We start from the raw sequence: 16,672 nt of genomic DNA on the forward strand, positions 1-16,672 counted from the left end.
AAGCAACCACCACTTTTAGCAGCAACCACAATTTTATCCAACCATAACTTTCATATATCCAGCCAACAGCTAGTTAGCTAACGTTAGGTTATACAAAACAAACTGAATTGGATGAAAAAACAATAACGTAACTTGCTTGGATACGTTAGCTAGCTAGCAGGCCAATTAATAGCGCCATTTATTTAATTGGTATTTAGCTATAGCAGCCTCATTGACATGGAACTACATTTATTTCAGGGGGAACGTATTTTCGGTTAACCCAAATTAGGTGGAACGAGGAAATGGAAAATAGCTAACGTTCGCTAGTAGTTATCGTCATTAGCAACGAGGCTAGCTATCATCATGCAAACAACCACCGACTTACTTTAGCTGTGGTACTCCTGCTGTTGATTCGGACGCCTCTTGCGATTCACCTAAGTGTTCAAGTGTATTTAATTCTATCAAATATAAATATTGTATAATTATCAGTCAATAGAGACAGACAAGCAACCCTTTCATTATTTTTCTTCTTCTTGCTATCTCGCTGTTCGTGAAAGGTTGACGTTCTCCGGAAGTACAGGCAGTCGCACCATTGAGTTTTGAACGACACACCCGCTTGCGTCAACACTTCCAGGTTGCACAGGGCTCGATACATTTTTTTGGGGGGACCCAAATTTAAATAAATGTTTTAAAATAATGGTGATTAATTGAGTATATGACTTCAAATTTTCTAACTCAATGGTTTTAACAATGCAATGATACAAGCTCAGTTATTTAATATGTATATTATGTGGATAGAATGTTTGAAACCATGCACCAAATAACCTCCATATGATATTCCCTGTCCTACATTTTTGGATACTGATAACATTTTATGGACAAAAAAACTGCCTCAAACATTAAACGAAGTTCAGTCAATCATCTTTATTACTCACTTCTATAGAATTTTCAGGAATATCTTATCTAAATGCGAGTGGTTACAAAAATAAAGCACATCTTGAGGAAAAATAACAGACACTCATATAAATGTTGGGTAAGAAAACTAAAGGAGTCTACACTTGTTATCACTTTGCTTTCATCATCATTACACACTGCTAGTCAGTGCTGGATTTGGGTATAACCCCAACCGGAACTGAATAGCGGCACCTAATTTTCTACTGCTCGAGTTCCTGCACCTTATATAGAATATTTAGTTCAAAAGTATTATGGACTTCCTGCACCTTAACAGTACCAGCACACAAAATGAGTACTGACACCTATTTCAGTCCAAGTCAAGCACTGTTGCTAGTTTATCAACATTGTGAGGAAACTTGATCAGTGGTTTAAAGTACTGAAGAAAAAAATACTTGGGTATGTGTATAATGACATTCCTATTTATATTTGACTACTTTTACTCCACCACATTCCTAAAGATATGTACTACTCCCATACATTTACCCCAACACCCAAAATAAGACTGTGGCACATAATTCTATTCTGCCTCAGCATTTTGAATGCTGAGGCAGGATAGAATTATGTGCCACAGTCTGTCAGTAAATAAATAAAAAAAACAAGAAAATCATGCCGTCTGGTTTGCTTAATATAAGGAGTTTTATGTATAGCATTGACTTTTACTTTGTACTTTTACTCAAGTATGAACATTTAGTACTTCTTCAAGTACTTCTAGTACTTCTTCTTCAAGGGTGACGGTTGCTTGAGTAATTTTTCATTGACTTATCTTTACTTTTACTCAAGTAGGACGATTTAGTACTTTTTCCAACACTGAACATGACACATTTCACAATCACATTGAATTCAATGAGGCTACATGTTTGAACACAGACGTAAAAATATACTGATGGTCAGTTCAGAAAGACTGTTGATCATAATTATTTGAGGTTACAGATGTATATCAACTGATGATCAAACAATGGTGAACACGCACAAAGACACAGGCAGGCACACTCATCTGATGGGTCACCATAAACAAACACTCCATGCTTCCATTATTTTGTCCCTTCACTGTAGGTCTGTAAATGCACAAATTGAGGACCGTTGGTATTAGTCCGTCTATCAGTTTGAATGAGCTCTCTAGTCAAAGTGGTATTTCACACGACACACACAATTTACTACATTCCCCTATGCGTTTGTGCATCCAAAAGTTATTTCATGACCTTTTGTAAACAGTTGTGAACTGCCCTCCACTGTAAACGGAAGTACCTCAAAATGTGAACACTTTAGGATTGTTAAGTCAAACTCTTCCTATCTGAGTAAGGGTGGCCCATGAACACGGAGTAAAACATATCCCACTTACACCACTGACATGTTTACTTAGAAAAGCTATACTGTCAAATTCATCTCTGTTGAATCGATACATTGTGCCGATGTAGAGCATACTGAAAAGCTGAAAAATAAATCACTAATGCTAAAATAATATGGATGAGATGTAGTTGTCCCCTCTGTTGCATTGTCTTCTGGGTACATAGTCAGGAGGTAAAGTGTTCAAAAAGGCAGTCGTTCTCTTCCTAACGTCCTCAAGCCTCATCATGCTATCGCTTTTGCTTCAGGCAGGAATGCTTCCCAGAACTTTACGTGCTAGATCCAAGAGGGAGAAAAGTGAAAAGAGAGCACATCAATATGATGGAGTATAAAGGCCAACATTTCAAGCAAACAGTTACATGAAAACACACACATTTGAAGAGATTTAAAAAAAATAAATAAAAATGAAAAGAGTACAGATTACCCGCTGTTGAGACTGTAGAAGAGACTCCAGATATTTCACTATCTGGCTTTTGAAGTCCTTGGACTTCTCTTTCTGTTAGATGGAGGGGAAGAAAATAACTGTCAGGTAGATTTTCTCATGCAAAACTATCCTGAATACGGTAGCACGATGTTGCTCGAATGCAAAAAAATAAATAGCCTTTACCTCAAACCTGAGGAATTCCTTACGAACGGTTACAGAGATCCTGTCAAAATCCCTCTCGTACTGAGTGACTTTACCCTCCCACTGTGAAAGACATGAGGGGAATAAGGAGAGTTTAATGTGGAACTAGAAGTCAAAGCAATACCACCTCCCTATAAGCATGCATTAACACAGTGCTGGCTCCTGTACCTCAGTGATCTCCTCTTTGGCCTGTTGTAGTTTGTCAGGCTTGTTGGCCCACAGAAGCTTTGCCTCAACCTCCCTCTTCTTCTGCAGGGTGCTCTGAGCCTCCTGCCAGCGCTGCCACGTTTTCATGCGCTGCTCAAAACAGCCCTGAGGACAACATAACGAGAATGCCCAAATTAAGCGCACAGCACGAGTTCAGACCAAAATCTGCACCACATCAATTTCACATCGAGGGCACACAGATTCTAGCTAGTAGCTACCCAGTTTAGCACCAAAGCTAGCAACGTTTGCACTAATCTTCCATTGACATTTTGGATTTCCTCATCCAGTTAATGTAGTCGTAGCGTTCTATTTAAAATTCAGGCCATAGAATGAAGTTTCCGTACCCTGACGGCCCCTAGTAGGCGGATGTAGAATGAAGTTCCCGTACCCTGACGGCCCCTAGTAGGCGGATGTAGAATGAAGTTTCCGTACCCTGACGGCCCCTAGTAGGCGGATGTAGAATGAAGTTTCCGTACCCTGACGGCCCCTAGTAGGCGGATGTAGTCGGCCAGCAGCTCGGCCAAGATGAAGAAGTCGCTGGCCGCCTGCTCCTGGTGTAGCGTCTCCATCTTGTCCTCCACCTCGGCCAGTTGGGAGAGGGCCCGGGACAGAGCTGTGTTGTCCTCCGAGTTGCCCAGCATGGCCATGCTCTTGGCGAACACTGCTGTGTTCCCGCAGAGCTCTGACGAAACAACAGATATACCAGGGTCACAAATAAAAAAAAGAAGGTCTGCTTGACAGCTCCAATCTTATCAAAAGGGTTTTAAAGCAGACATCTCTTTTTTCTGTGAATCTCACCCTTTCTGTGGTTGACCAGGGAGTCCACCACCGCATGGAGTTTCCTCAGCTGCAGCTCCTCGCTCTCCACCTCCTGCAGTTTGTTGTCAAACCACTGGAACACAAAGCAACGTGGGAGGTACGATCAGGAAACCAATCTACATCAATTCAACTAATTTGAATGACAAAGGGGACGTGTCGACCCAAAGCTTTACAGAGGCATACGCATCCCGTTTAGCAGACAGTAAAGAAAAATATCATATTTTTACAGAAAAAAAAAAATGCAAAAGCTCCAACATTAATTTAGATAACTGACTTTACTGCTATGATTTCTTGTTTGGCATTTGAGTAAATCAACCAGAACAGTGATTGTCTTACAGCATCCGAGTCACTGATCTTGATGGTCATCTTACTGACAGCATCTGATGCTCTGTTGATCATCTTCAGGAAGCCAGCTCCACTCAGTGTGTGTGTACCCACCGCCCTAGGCAGCTGACAGACACACACACGCAGACACACACACGCGCACGCAGACACACACACACACGCACGCAGACACACACACACGCACGCAGACACACACGCACGCACGCAGACACACACGCACGCACGCAGACAGTGAACAAATTAATGCATGATTCCAGTAGTCTGTGACAGTATTGACAGCTAATGACTTTAGAGCACCTACCTCGTCTCTTTCCAGGAACTCTCTGACATCAGGGTCTTGTAACAGGGACGGGTGACACACTACTCTCTGCAGGTACCTAGAAAATCCCACAAATATAAACGGGCTAGACTACAGGGAGGAAACAATGCAATGCCTGCCATAGCAATGAAGATACAGCAATACATTCTTAACAAAAGCAAAGGAATATGACAAATATCAACAGGCTAATATAAAACACAATCTGAACATGATACTTCACCGTGCTGTACATGCAAAGTCTGAGTACAATAATGGTAAAAGGTGCTTCTTCAGGTTCTACCTCTCCAGAGCCGCTCTCCTCCTCTCCACAAAGTCAGCCGAGGAAGAGTCATCCTTTCCCACCTTCACTTTGGTCATCCCTAGGGAGTCAAGACATGGTGTTACTAGTGTCTTTCTGTATTTCATGTGCCGTGATCAGTACACTGCACCTGTGAAATCTACCGGGTTTGCATACTATGCCAGCAACCAGGTTTTTGAAACTGGCTGGCAGACATGAACTGACAAATGTAGTTCCTTACCCACAACGCTCTTCTCTGGTGGTGGAGGGATGATACAGCCGTTCAGGGAGTGCTTCACCGACAGCTTCTCATACAGCCCAAGGAAATCACTGAACCTCCTCCACACCGAGAATGTCCTGTTCCTGAACATGGGTAATGTAGTCTAGGGGGTGGAATTAGTGAGGCTTAGTATCAGTTTGCGCAAGAAAAAAAATCAAAGTTCTGATTTCATAGAGGACACTGGCAGAAGTAGGCCTACTCAACACAAGCAGAGTAATTCCTTCAAATTGTTCATGATCACAGTGCAAAGAATATAAAAAATGGTTTGGGAGTACTACTATATACATGACCAAAACGAGTTGTTTAAAAAGTCCTGATTTTGCTGCTACAGAAGTTACATACCCGAGTGGACACCTTGTAGGCCATGTAAGCGTTCATGCCATCTCCTAAAAGGGAAAATCAAATTGTCAGGTTACAGAGGTTGACACATAGTTTAGTTTACAATATGAAATCCGAGAGACGGGAAAATGACACACAAACTGTAAAAAAATATATTTTAAAAACAGGCATATCCTGGCTACAACCCTCCAGGACCAAGCGTGAACAACATTTAAAAACTAAACTGAGGTAAAGAGGTTTCAAGGATCTGGTCCTGGTCCGTATTGAGCTCACGGCATCTTGTGTATCCATGCTGTTCTGGTTCTTGTCGTAGCTAGCTAGCATGCCTGTCGGCTTCTGTGAGGCTTTGATATTCCATCTTCTGTTGTCTTTGTTGTGTTCTTCCCATTCAAATTGACAAAAACAAAACTCTCAACTTGCCATGTGTAGCTAAAGCTATAGTTAGTTCTTGCTATATTGATAGCCAATATTAGACTCCTAACCCTCAAAGTTGCTTGGACAAGCAAGAAAACACTCCCTCACCCAGCGATGCCATCTTGGCTTCCTACTTTAAAAACTCAACTCAATTGAGAGGAAGATGAGATAATTACATCATAGCTTCCATGGACTCAACCACAAAACACACGTCCAATGCTTCTAAAATGGTTGCTAAACATCAGTTCAAAGATAGTGAGAAAAAAATATTCCTTACCAATTTTCTCTGGATTGGTGACAGCAACCTCCATGTCAAAGCTGTCCTCATCTTTTTCCTCTTCCAACTGAATTGGTGGAAATGAGCTGGTGAGCAACAAGACTTTGGGAAACTGCACTTACATTTACTGTTATTATTCTCTCTCTTTTGCTGCATATGATGAAAACATTTTGGGGTTTTGCTAGTCTCATAAGGTCAGCAGTGTTCCCCATCCCCTATATCTGTCTTTTGAGGGCTGATAATAATTACGTTATGGCATAATGGCCCTCCAAAGCAACGAGCAGCAGACAACAACATATTACATTAAACTAAACTGTGGAGGAATTTGTTGGGCATGTCCTGTTGTAGCCTACCTGCTCCATAGACCTGGGTTGTGTTGCTGATGTCCTGTTGTAGCCTACCTGCTCCATAGACCTGGGTTGTGTTGCTGATGTCCTGTTGTAGCCTACCTGCTCCATAGACCTGGGTTGTGTTGCTGATGTCCTGTTGTAGCCTACCTGCTCCATAGACCTGGGTTGTGTTGCTGATGTCCTGTTGTAGCCTACCTGCTCCATAGACCTGGGTTGTGTTGCTGATGTCCTGTTGTAGCCTACCTGCTCCATAGACCTGGGTTGTGTTGCTGATGTCCTGTTGTAGCCTACCTGCTCCATAGACCTGGGGGGGTTGTGTTGCTGATGTCCTGTTGTAGCCTACCTGCTCCATAGACCTGGGTTGTGTTGCTGATGTCCTGTTGTAGCCTACCTGCTCCATATACCTGGGTTGTGTTGCTGATGTCCTGTTGTAGCCTACCTGCTCCATAGACCTGGGTTGTGTTGCTGATGTCCTGTTGTAGCCTACCTGCTCCATAGACCTGGGTTGTGTTGCTGATGTCCTGTTGTAGCCTACCTGCTCCATAGACCTGGGTTGTGTTGCTGATGTCCTGTTGTAGCCTACCATAGACCTGGGTTGTGTTGCTGATGTCCTGTTATAGCCTACCTGCTCCATATACCTGGGTTGTGTTGCTGATGTCCTGTTGTAGCCTACCTGCTCCATAGACCTGGGTTGTGTTGCTGATGTCCTGTTGTAGCCTACCTGCTCCATAGACCTGGGTTGTGTTGCTGATGTCCTGTTGTAGCCTACCTGCTCCATAGACCTGGGTTGTGTTGCTGATGTCCTGTTGTAGCCTACCTGCTCCATAGACCTGGGTTGTGTTGCTGATGTCCTGTTGTAGCCTACCATAGACCTGGGTTGTGTTGCTGATGTCCTGTTATAGCCTACCTGCTCCATATACCTGGGTTGTGTTGCTGATGTCCTGTTGTAGCCTACCTGCTCCATAGACCTGGGTTGTGTTGCTGATGTCCTGTTGTAGCCTACCTGCTCCATAGACCTGGGTTGTGTTGCTGATGTCCTGTTGTAGCCTACCTGCTCCATAGACCTGGGTTGTGTTGCTGATGTCCTGTTGTAGCCTACCTGCTCCATAGACCTGGGTTGTGTTGCTGATGTCCTGTTGTAGCCTACCTGCTCTATAGACCCGGGTTGTGTTGCTGATGTCCTGTTATAGCCTACCTGCTCCATATACCTGGGTTGTGTTGCTGATGTCCTGTTGTAGCCTACCTGCTCCATAGACTCAGGTTGTGTTGCTGATCGTGTAAGTGACGGGGTGAATTCAGCTCCAGAGGACTTGGCTGTGGTGCTGGGGTTCTCCATGGACAGCTCCACCGATACCTCTGAGGGGACGGAGGGAGCAACATATAACATAAGCAAGGACGTCACAGGGAGATGAACCAATTCTGCTTTTCAGTCTAGTAGGGGTAATAATAAAAGGGGAAAATGATAACATACCTGCAAATAGATCATTCTCATTGTCTGAATGGACACCGTTGGACTTAGAGGTTGTGATGGAACTGTTGACAGCGGTGCTAGTTTCTGCTTCACTGAAGAGGTCAGCTGGTTCTTCACCATTGGCTGTGTCAGGCTGAAAGGCCTCTGCAACAGGGTTGCTCTGAAGGGTAATACAACAATATCAATAAAGAGTACAGCACTTAGAATTGAGGGTATTAAAACAGGTCACTTTTTTAGTGCCGGCGTTTAAACCTTTCACATACAAGGAGAAGCACAAACCACAATATTTGTGTGGGGTGGACTTGGGTTATCAGTGAAAAGGGGCCAGGTCAGTTGATTGTGACAAAGGCAATTATATAAAAAAAAAAATGTAACTTCATATTCATCTCCAGCACCAGCTCGACATCAACATATGAAAATGGTGCATTTGTGTTTTGAAGTAAAAGAGATAGGAAGATGTGTTTTTTGACTCAAAAACATATAAACCCACCATGTTCACATGTTGATGTTGGGGGTGTTGGAGATGATGAATTTAGTGTTGGAAAATAGTGAATTGTCCCTTTAGTTATGTATTACAATGATGCAACAGAATACATGGGCCTACATAGCCACATGTCCATTACTATCAAACTCATTTTTGTCAAAAAATGAAGGTGGGGGTAACTGGTCAAGTGTAGACTGATGTCCACTATGGGATTTGAAGACAATTTCTCATCTTTTCCTTTATTTGGGTGGAAACAAGTGTATGTCCAACTGAAGTTAATAGAATATAGATATTAGTAGAACTAGCTAGCCAACGTGCAGTGAAGTTGTAAAAATAGAACCGATTTAACAAGCTAGTTAGTTACATTATCAGGTGCCCCGGTCCTGGACAAGAGTGAGGTCAACCATTGCCCAGATGGGCTAAAATCAAAACAGAATTCGCCACCTTGGCTAGCTACACCTGTGTGAAGCTAGCCACACTAAGGATTAGCAACAATCGTGGAATTTGCGGTTCAAAATAAAAGTGCCCCATTAAAAGAGATTCAAACGAATACAAATAGTGGAATAATGCCATATTTGGACTAGTTAATGGTCGGATGTTATACAGATTCAAGACAATAATTAGTTAATTTGACCCAAAGCAATACAAATCAGTTGAAATCGCACTGTGGATGTATTAGACTTTAGAAATGCATTTGTGGCATACTTATATGCACTGTACAGCCTAACCTAAGGATGTTGCACCCATGAAATAGGGTATCAGCCTATTGAGTGACACTCACAGAACACAACTGTGTAGCGTTTACACACATATTAGCGTTCTGTGAATCTCACCGAGTAGGCTAATACTCCATTTCATGGGTGCAACATCCATAGGTTAGCCTGTACATAGTCTCTACGAATCCGAGCGTGGCAGACTCTTCTCTCATCTCTAACATGTAGGCTCACTTTTTGTGAACAGTCATAAGACAAGTCAGAACGTTGAATAAACTTAATTTAAACATACTTTACCTGATTTTCTCCTCATATAGGCGGTAATCCGAGACAGACTATCCACAGAGTAGTGTTATTAACCCGACTTTCAGTACGCTGGTTTGTATATCGGTTTGTATTTCTGGTTTTTATTTCCAATACTGACGCAATTCGCATGACTTGGAAAATATATCAACAATGGCCGAGTTCAACCGAAGCATAGACAGGACCATGTTCGATTACATTCGGCTATTGTTTAGATATTGTGCATCACGTGAAATGCTAAGGAGATGGAAAATACAAGTGACAGAATTGACAGGTGCTGGAAAAAGTTGTGGAAATCAAATGTCCACAGTAAATAATTGTTTACTTGACTTTTTGCTGCGCCGGTAGGTTCTGCACGGACAACCGGTAAAGTAACCTCATATCATTTTATTCAACATTTTAGCTTGCATAGATTTGCATATTTTTTTTTACAGCGATTTCTTTCAGAAGGATTATCCATGGAATAACCATGGTAACTGTGATGTTTAGGCAAGGCTGTAGAATTAAATATAAGTATGCCCACAATGCAATTCTAGTCTAATACATCCACAGTGCGATGTCAACTGATTTTTACTTTGTGTCAAAACTAATTATTGTCTTTTGTTGAATGTGTAAGAACATTCCTACATTGTTTAGCATTATCTAGCTAGTCCAAATTTAGCACGTTTCCACTATTTGTATCACTTTTATTTTGAAAGCGAACCAAAAATTCCACTATTATGGTTAATCCTTTTTGTGACTAGCTTCACACAGGTAGATATCTAGGCTGGAGTGCAGCGCTTAATAAATTAGTAATTGTTTGAGTGAGTGCAGCTTGCTGACTGCAATCAAAAAACAAAAGGAGTTAACGTCAGTAAGCTATCTAATGGATTGTACCAGAATGGAGACTTGAAGAGTTGTGCTTGACAGGTAGCTAGGTAATGTTAGCCTAGCTAGCTGGCTAAACTCCGTTCTGTAGTGTACAGGGCTACTAGCTTAGCTAACATTAGCATGCTATGGAATGGTGTACAGATCAGGTTTCAGTCAGGACAAGCTGTAGCTGGTATCATCTGATATGCCTAGTGCTTACATTGCCAACGAATATATCCTCCCCTTCGTCACTGTCTTCATCTGCCATTTCGGAAAGTGGGTCTTGGTTCTCTGCTCCAGGGAGAGGAGGGGGATTCCGCCGTGAGCTAGCCGCCATGTCTGTGATGATACGTCTCTAAACGGAAGTTGACAAGTGCAAAGTACTGTATGGAGCGACACCTGCTGGTGATTAAACGGCAACCGTTTAGGAACGTCACAGGCCTCTATTCTTTCTACTGTACTGTGTGACCAATTGTAAATGGTGCTGGAAATAGCAATATAATGAAGCACCTTGTATAAAATATCTAGCCTATATAATGTATTTCAACCGCCATTCTGTATTATATGTGATGTTTTTTAATTACCATGTGGCGCCAGGTGTTAGGTTGGGCATGGGTTAAAGTGGCTTGGTCAGAGTTTTTAAAAATACACCTCTACCTTCTCCTTGAATTAATCACTAATTTGGACAGATGAAAGCGAAGGTCCTTATACCCTTCACTAATCCAGTCATGTGTTATCAGTCACAACTTATATGAAGGACTCAAAGAAGCATGTATTTAAAAAGTATTCTGACAGAGACATAAGGAAATGAGGCTGTGAAAGAGATCCTCTATATGTATTTGTTAGGAGAGAAACTCCCTGTCCCCTAGAGTCCTGACAAATTAAGTTTGATAGCTATATAAAAACAAAGGGAACAATAGCTCCAAAGCATTGGCTATGTTTTGTGTTTGTATGGTTTTTAATAAGAGGAAATACATTCTCTTCCTTCCATGTGTATCTTCATATGCCCATCAGTGTACTGTTGTCTAAAGCATTTGACACATATATGACAGCAATATATTTTCTCCTCTTTTGTCTATCTTGATATTTTTTATCAAGGTTCTTGTTTTGGAAGAGTTTGCCACAGTCATGGCAACAAAGTAGTTTCTCTTCAGTGAATTGACTGATGGCATTTTAGTGGTTGATATTAACAATTTTCGACATATAAAGCACAAAATGCTTTTTCTTCATATTCGCTTTTAAGACTTGAATTTCTGGTGTAGCATGAACCACATTCATTGCAGCAAAACGGTTTCTCCCCTGTTTGAAATGTCGTATGCTTGACCAAATGTCCGCTCTGACTACAAGGTCAAGGCCGTACTGACCCGTGGAGAATGGACACCAAATTAAAACGGATGCATTTTGGTCCGTGTGGAGTGTGTGACGCGAAACGCCTGCTCTTTTCTAATTCGCTAAACGGATGGTTACGTATCCTTCGGCCCGTCCAAAGTTCAACTCATATATTTTTGTATGTGAAAAATGGATTGAAATTGTATGGTTATGGACGCGTCATCTCCGCTGACCGTCAACGTACGACTTTCGGTTTCTCCATTGAGAAACCGGAAAGAACTCAAAGGGCCAGTCTGGCCTCGCCCTCAATGAGTTTCCACTTTATTCGCATTGATGTGATTTGTCACCCGTGTGAGTCGACATGTTTAACCTCGTGACTGAAGGATTTGCCACATCGTTTACACCGATATATTTTTTTACCTGTGTGAATTCTATGATGAATTTTCAAATGACTGGCTTTAGAAAAGCTTTTGCTGCACTCTGGACATCTGTATGATTTCTTCCCTGTGTGAGTCCTCATGACCGACCAGGTTTGTCTTGCCGATGAAGGATTTCTCACGTTCTAAGCATTTATATGTGACCAACCCCATTAATAGATGTAATAATTGATAGGTAAACTATTGTTATGCTAGCCAAGTAATGTTGGGGGTTAATATAGAATTACCTGGTGAAGTTAAGATCAATAGATCAAATTTGACTGTCCTCGATTTTCAGATGAGTTTCAAAGGAATAAAACAATTTAATTTTCATTAATTTGCATAGAATGTGCTTTAAAAAGTCACCATGCGTGATGTCATTCAACAACAACCCCCCCCCCCCCCCCCATTAACACTTATGTCACTGAGCTTCACAGAGAACTGGATTTACTGCCGAGAGTCACTGGTTCGTTCTGATACTGTTCTTCAGCCCCATAAATGTGCACATCTTTTCACCTGCATGCAGCTCACGTATTCCACTGGCTTGGTTCATTTACAATGTAAAAGCGATTAACCTCCTTGGGCTGGCTTGGTTCATTTACAATGTAAAAGCGATTAACCTCCTTTGGCTGGCTTGGTTCATTTAAAATGTAAAAGCTATTAACCTCCTTTGGCTGGCTTGACAAGTTTGTGGATTTCTTTTAGTTCATTTAAAAAAAAAAAGGCAAGTTTGGCTTGACAATGGCTGCAAAGACATTGCTAAGCGTATTTTCAGATCTAGGACCAGGCTAAGTGAACACGTCTAACGTCTCTTTGATCTAAGCGGCAATGTCTCCTCAGGTCCCCCTTCCTCCATTGACAATCACACTCCAGCATATATATATATATATATATATATAGTTGACTCTCAGTATATGAAAGTGTTACCTGTGCCAACAGGTCAATGACTGGTTACTGGTATTAAGCAGAGCTACAGTAAGTAGTATAGAGAATAAGTAAGGCAAGGTGTGTACATCAACCTGATCCTAGAGCATTTCCTATTTTTCTGTACGTAAATCCTAGACGTTATAACGCCCATCCATCCACCCTCCTTTTGTTTTTACCTTAAGTAACCACCTGTCTTGTGTTTCCATACAAACATAACATATACTTATTGTCCCGGATTTCCATGTACGCTGTTACACCGAGGCTATGAAGGCAGGCATGTACGACAAACACACACAACCAATAAAATACGACATGCATGACAAAACAGACAAGTAGAAGCTTCAACTTTGTTAGTATTCATAATAGTTGGATACACAATGTATAAGAGCACCAATAAAAATAAAAAATTACTTTTTCTCAAACTTTTTTTTTTTTTAAGCCACAGAATATCCTACAGAAAGCAAAGAGATCTCTGTACAGAAACAAGCAACAGAATACCTCAGCAGCACAGTAAAACCTGCCGCTCAATTTCATATCTCAAAAACAAATGACCATTAAAACAAGACCAGCTGCCTGCTGCTAACCTAGGACACTACTTTACAGAAACATCGCTTTTATATTTAAAACACAAGATATGGAAGATTTTTTTTTTTTTTTCAAAAATTGTGAAAAAGTGCAATATAGGCTTGACTGTCTACAACTTAATAGGTTATTCCCAACGGGTTTAGCGTCCTGTCTTTTTCCTACGGTCCACTTTCTTTTTTCTTTTTAATTTTTTTTATACATGTTCCTTTTGTATCCATAAGTAAAATCTCTTACAGTTATATTGACATTCATGATGATGTACATTATGAGAAACATGGTATTCACAAAAGTAGAGCATGTAACTAGGATTGCAATTACATTTCTTTGGGTAAGAGGGCAGATGAAAAACTAGCTTCTTACATTATCATATTTAATTTTTTTTACATTGGAATTGTGTACAGAACAAGTTTATTTTTTCTTCATACAAAACAAACTACATGTAAAAAAAAATCTGAATCTGGGAGTCCCATTCAATAGGCCAACATCGTTGCAAGTAGCATTTAAAAAGAGCGATGAAGCAGTGTTTCTTTAAGAGACCTCAGATAACAGTAAACACTTATCCTTGATTGAAAAACCTGGTTTTCACATGACAGAGAGAGAGATAAAGAGCAAAAAACAGACCTCTTCAACCAAATATTGGCTCTTGGAAACAAGACATCCATTTCAAAGCACTTTCATATGATATATTGCCATTCCATTGAAACGACTGACTGGGTAGGATGTGTGATTGCAGGGTGAGGCACTCCGAGTCCAGCAGCCTCTGGAGGGTTCATGTCCAACAGATGGTTCTGAAAGGTCACCAGCTAACAAGCCCTACTACTTGGCACTCCAAGGCCAGGCTGGCCTGAGAGTGGTGATGCTGCGTGTCAGAGGGATCACAGTGTAACTGGAAAACGTCCACAGAGGGCACAGTCATCTCCAATGTAAACGTACGGACACGTTTCGTAAGGCTTTCTGAAACGGAGCTCCCACAAACAAAAAAAGACTGAACATTTCAATGTATAAAGGGGCAACACAATGCCAGAGAACGCAATAAACCATTCCAATGTAATGTACTAACACGCAAGGCATCTCCCCACAAGATATGAAAAGTGAGCGTTTCAGGGGCTATTTTGTCACTCTCCTCCCAAATAAAATGAAATGATTGGCTAGGCTGGGGGGGGGGGGGGGGGGATAGAATGAGGCCGTTTAAAAAAAACATATGTACATATCTATACGGATATGTAAAAAACATACATGGCATATTAGAGAATAATAAGAGACTTGGCACAATATATAACACAGAGTAGGGAAAACAGACGTCATTGGATCAAAATGATAGCTATAAAATTACCGCTTTTATGGAAATGCAGGGGACTGTTGTCCAACGTTCACTTCACTGAAACAGGGCAATAGATATACAAAAACGCACAAATAAGTGACACTAATTAAACAAACACTGTGTTTAGATTGTGTTTCGTGAGCACCAACATGAAATACCGGCATATTTGACTCTTCCTCTTGACTTGGAATCACAATATGATGTCTGTCGGAACGGTCTCCCCGGCAACCATAGGAGCGGTCTCCCCGGCAACCATAGGAGCGGTCTCCCCGGCAACCATAGGAGCGGTCTCCCCGGCAATCAAAGTATGAGAGCAACCTTCTGATGCATTTCAGTTTGTGTGCTGAGAAAATTCACAATCTTCTGGTTGAAAGCGACCAATGTTAGATATCGTCTCTGAGAATGTTTCTTCATAAAAAGGTGAACTGTCGCTTTTTAAAATGGCCATCTCCTTCCTGAGACTGAGCAAGGTAAGCCAAAAGTTGAAAAGTTTCAGTTGAGATTTTTTGTTTGTCTTGAGTGGGGTGTGTAAGATCCATTTACGGTATCCATTTTGTACCGGGGCATCGGGCTCCCAGTTTGCTGAGGGCTGGCAGTGTGTGTGTTCCTGCCTGTGTGTGTGTGTCTGCTTGTATGTGTGTGAGCAGCGTAATGAGTGGGCGTGTGGTTCTCAGGCTGTGGTTATAGCGTTTAGGTCCTTCATCAGGTCCTCTAGGTGGGCCATCTCCTCTGTCAACTCATCAGGCTCGTAGCTCTGAGGGAAAGGAACAGGGTTACTGCGGGGAGCAAGGGAGGAACAGGAGGGGAGGGAGGCAAGGACCTGGGGAAGGGAGAGGAGAGGGTCAGTTTGTTTTTGGAGGGGGTGGGAGTAATGAGGTTTACAAAATAAAGGGTGGGTGGGGAATTGGTCAATGGGACTGCAGCATGAAGCCAAGTCCAAGACAAACAAAGCAGCATCAACAGCCAACCAATATGTTAAGGCATTGAAAGGGGGCAAGACATCAATGTATGTGCAAAAACATTCCAATGAGTTAAGGGGAATTATCATGGGCAAAACCATTCCAATGGGTTAAGGGGAATTATCATGGGCAAAACCATTCCAATGGGTTAAGGGGAATTATCATGGGCAAAACCATTCCAATGGGTTAAGGGGAATTATCATGGGCAAAACCATTCCAATGGGTTTAGAGTAAGTATTAGAAATTGAATGCAATAATATCAATGATCACAAGCAGCCAACGATAACACCATAAAACAGTGAGGGAGGCAACAAGTTGCAAAGAATAAAGAGAGAAAAGAAACAGAAATGTGATTAAAATCCATGTCAATGTCATTTAGGATTGTGTCCAAAAAGAAACATGACATGCTCTTGGAATATATTCACTAGTTCAATGGGTTTGATTGATCTATGACCAGGTTTTTAACCCAACATGACATAGTAATTCATGTGTACTTCCTGTATTTAAAGTGTGTGTAAACTACAATAACAACCAACATTACATGATATGCCAGCTGATTTAACAGTCATAATCAGACATTGGCATGTTGTAGCCTTTCTACACTAAGACCTGGGGGGAGCAGTACTCACACTGTCTACATCCTCCAGCATCTTGCTGGTCTCGGGCACGTCTGGCGCACTGGGCACCGTGACTGACATGGGGGGGCGGACCCTGCCCAGGGTGCCGATGGAGGCTGTCTTTACTGAGTGGAGCTGGGGCCCTGAGATACAGACGGAGAGAGAGACC

The 16,672-nt window shown here is 41.7% G+C and overlaps 4 protein-coding genes across 26 annotated transcripts in view; all 4 read right to left on the reverse strand.

Annotated features, from left to right (window-relative positions):
- The window catches only part of LOC110506973 (casein kinase I), a 44,113-nt gene extending 43,498 nt beyond the window's left edge, over positions 1 to 615 (reverse strand). For all 4 annotated transcript variants that reach the window (XM_036963476.1, XM_036963475.1, XM_036963474.1 and 1 more), the window contains exon 1: positions 365 to 615. The gene's annotated coding sequence lies outside the window, so the exon portion shown is untranslated. The remainder of the gene's footprint in view (positions 1 to 364) is intronic.
- A 268-nt stretch (positions 616 to 883) lies between these two features.
- LOC118936594 (sorting nexin-1-like) lies at positions 884 to 10,727 on the reverse strand. Its single transcript, XM_036963187.1, has 15 exons — positions 10,570 to 10,727; positions 8,001 to 8,160; positions 7,773 to 7,885; positions 6,180 to 6,246; positions 5,492 to 5,535; positions 5,111 to 5,252; positions 4,873 to 4,951; positions 4,575 to 4,650; positions 4,265 to 4,378; positions 3,908 to 4,001; positions 3,586 to 3,791; positions 3,071 to 3,214; positions 2,885 to 2,965; positions 2,702 to 2,773; positions 884 to 2,553 (listed from the first exon to the last, which is right to left on the reverse strand). The coding sequence occupies exons 1-15, from the start codon at positions 10,684 to 10,686 to the stop codon at positions 2,503 to 2,505; spliced, it is 1,560 nt and encodes a 519-aa protein (XP_036819082.1). The 5' UTR covers positions 10,687 to 10,727; the 3' UTR covers positions 884 to 2,502.
- LOC118944395 lies at positions 6,253 to 7,762 on the reverse strand. Of its 6 annotated transcripts, none has more exons than XM_036963191.1 (2): positions 7,247 to 7,762; positions 6,253 to 7,108 (listed from the first exon to the last, which is right to left on the reverse strand). In XM_036963191.1, exons 1-2 carry the CDS (start codon positions 7,731 to 7,733, stop codon positions 6,483 to 6,485), a joined length of 1,113 nt encoding a protein of 370 aa, XP_036819086.1. In that variant the 5' UTR covers positions 7,734 to 7,762; the 3' UTR covers positions 6,253 to 6,482. The 6 variants fall into 6 exon arrangements, with proteins under 6 accessions (XP_036819086.1, XP_036819087.1, XP_036819083.1 ...); XM_036963192.1 differs by having other exon boundaries at positions 6,253 to 7,077; positions 7,216 to 7,762; XM_036963188.1 differs by having other exon boundaries at positions 6,253 to 6,532; positions 6,581 to 7,762.
- Positions 10,728 to 13,356: 2,629 nt separating the features above from the next.
- LOC110506963 (neogenin) overlaps positions 13,357 to 16,672 on the reverse strand; it is a 211,340-nt gene continuing 208,024 nt past the window's right edge. For 10 of the 15 annotated variants that reach the window (XM_036963175.1, XM_036963173.1, XM_036963184.1 and 7 more), the window contains 2 exons: positions 16,516 to 16,646; positions 13,357 to 15,747 (listed from right to left, as the gene is read on the reverse strand). In XM_036963175.1, the coding sequence (XP_036819070.1) occupies positions 15,598 to 15,747; positions 16,516 to 16,646 (281 nt within the window). In that variant the 3' untranslated portion in view covers positions 13,357 to 15,597. Of the gene's footprint in view, positions 15,845 to 16,515; positions 16,647 to 16,672 lie in introns of all 15 variants that reach the window. The other 5 variants (XM_036963178.1, XM_036963186.1, XM_036963185.1 and 2 more) reach the window with 3 other exon arrangements.

This window comes from Oncorhynchus mykiss, chromosome 26 (genome assembly GCF_013265735.2).
Source record: "Oncorhynchus mykiss isolate Arlee chromosome 26, USDA_OmykA_1.1, whole genome shotgun sequence".
Classification (NCBI taxonomy): Eukaryota; Metazoa; Chordata; class Actinopteri; order Salmoniformes; family Salmonidae; genus Oncorhynchus; species Oncorhynchus mykiss.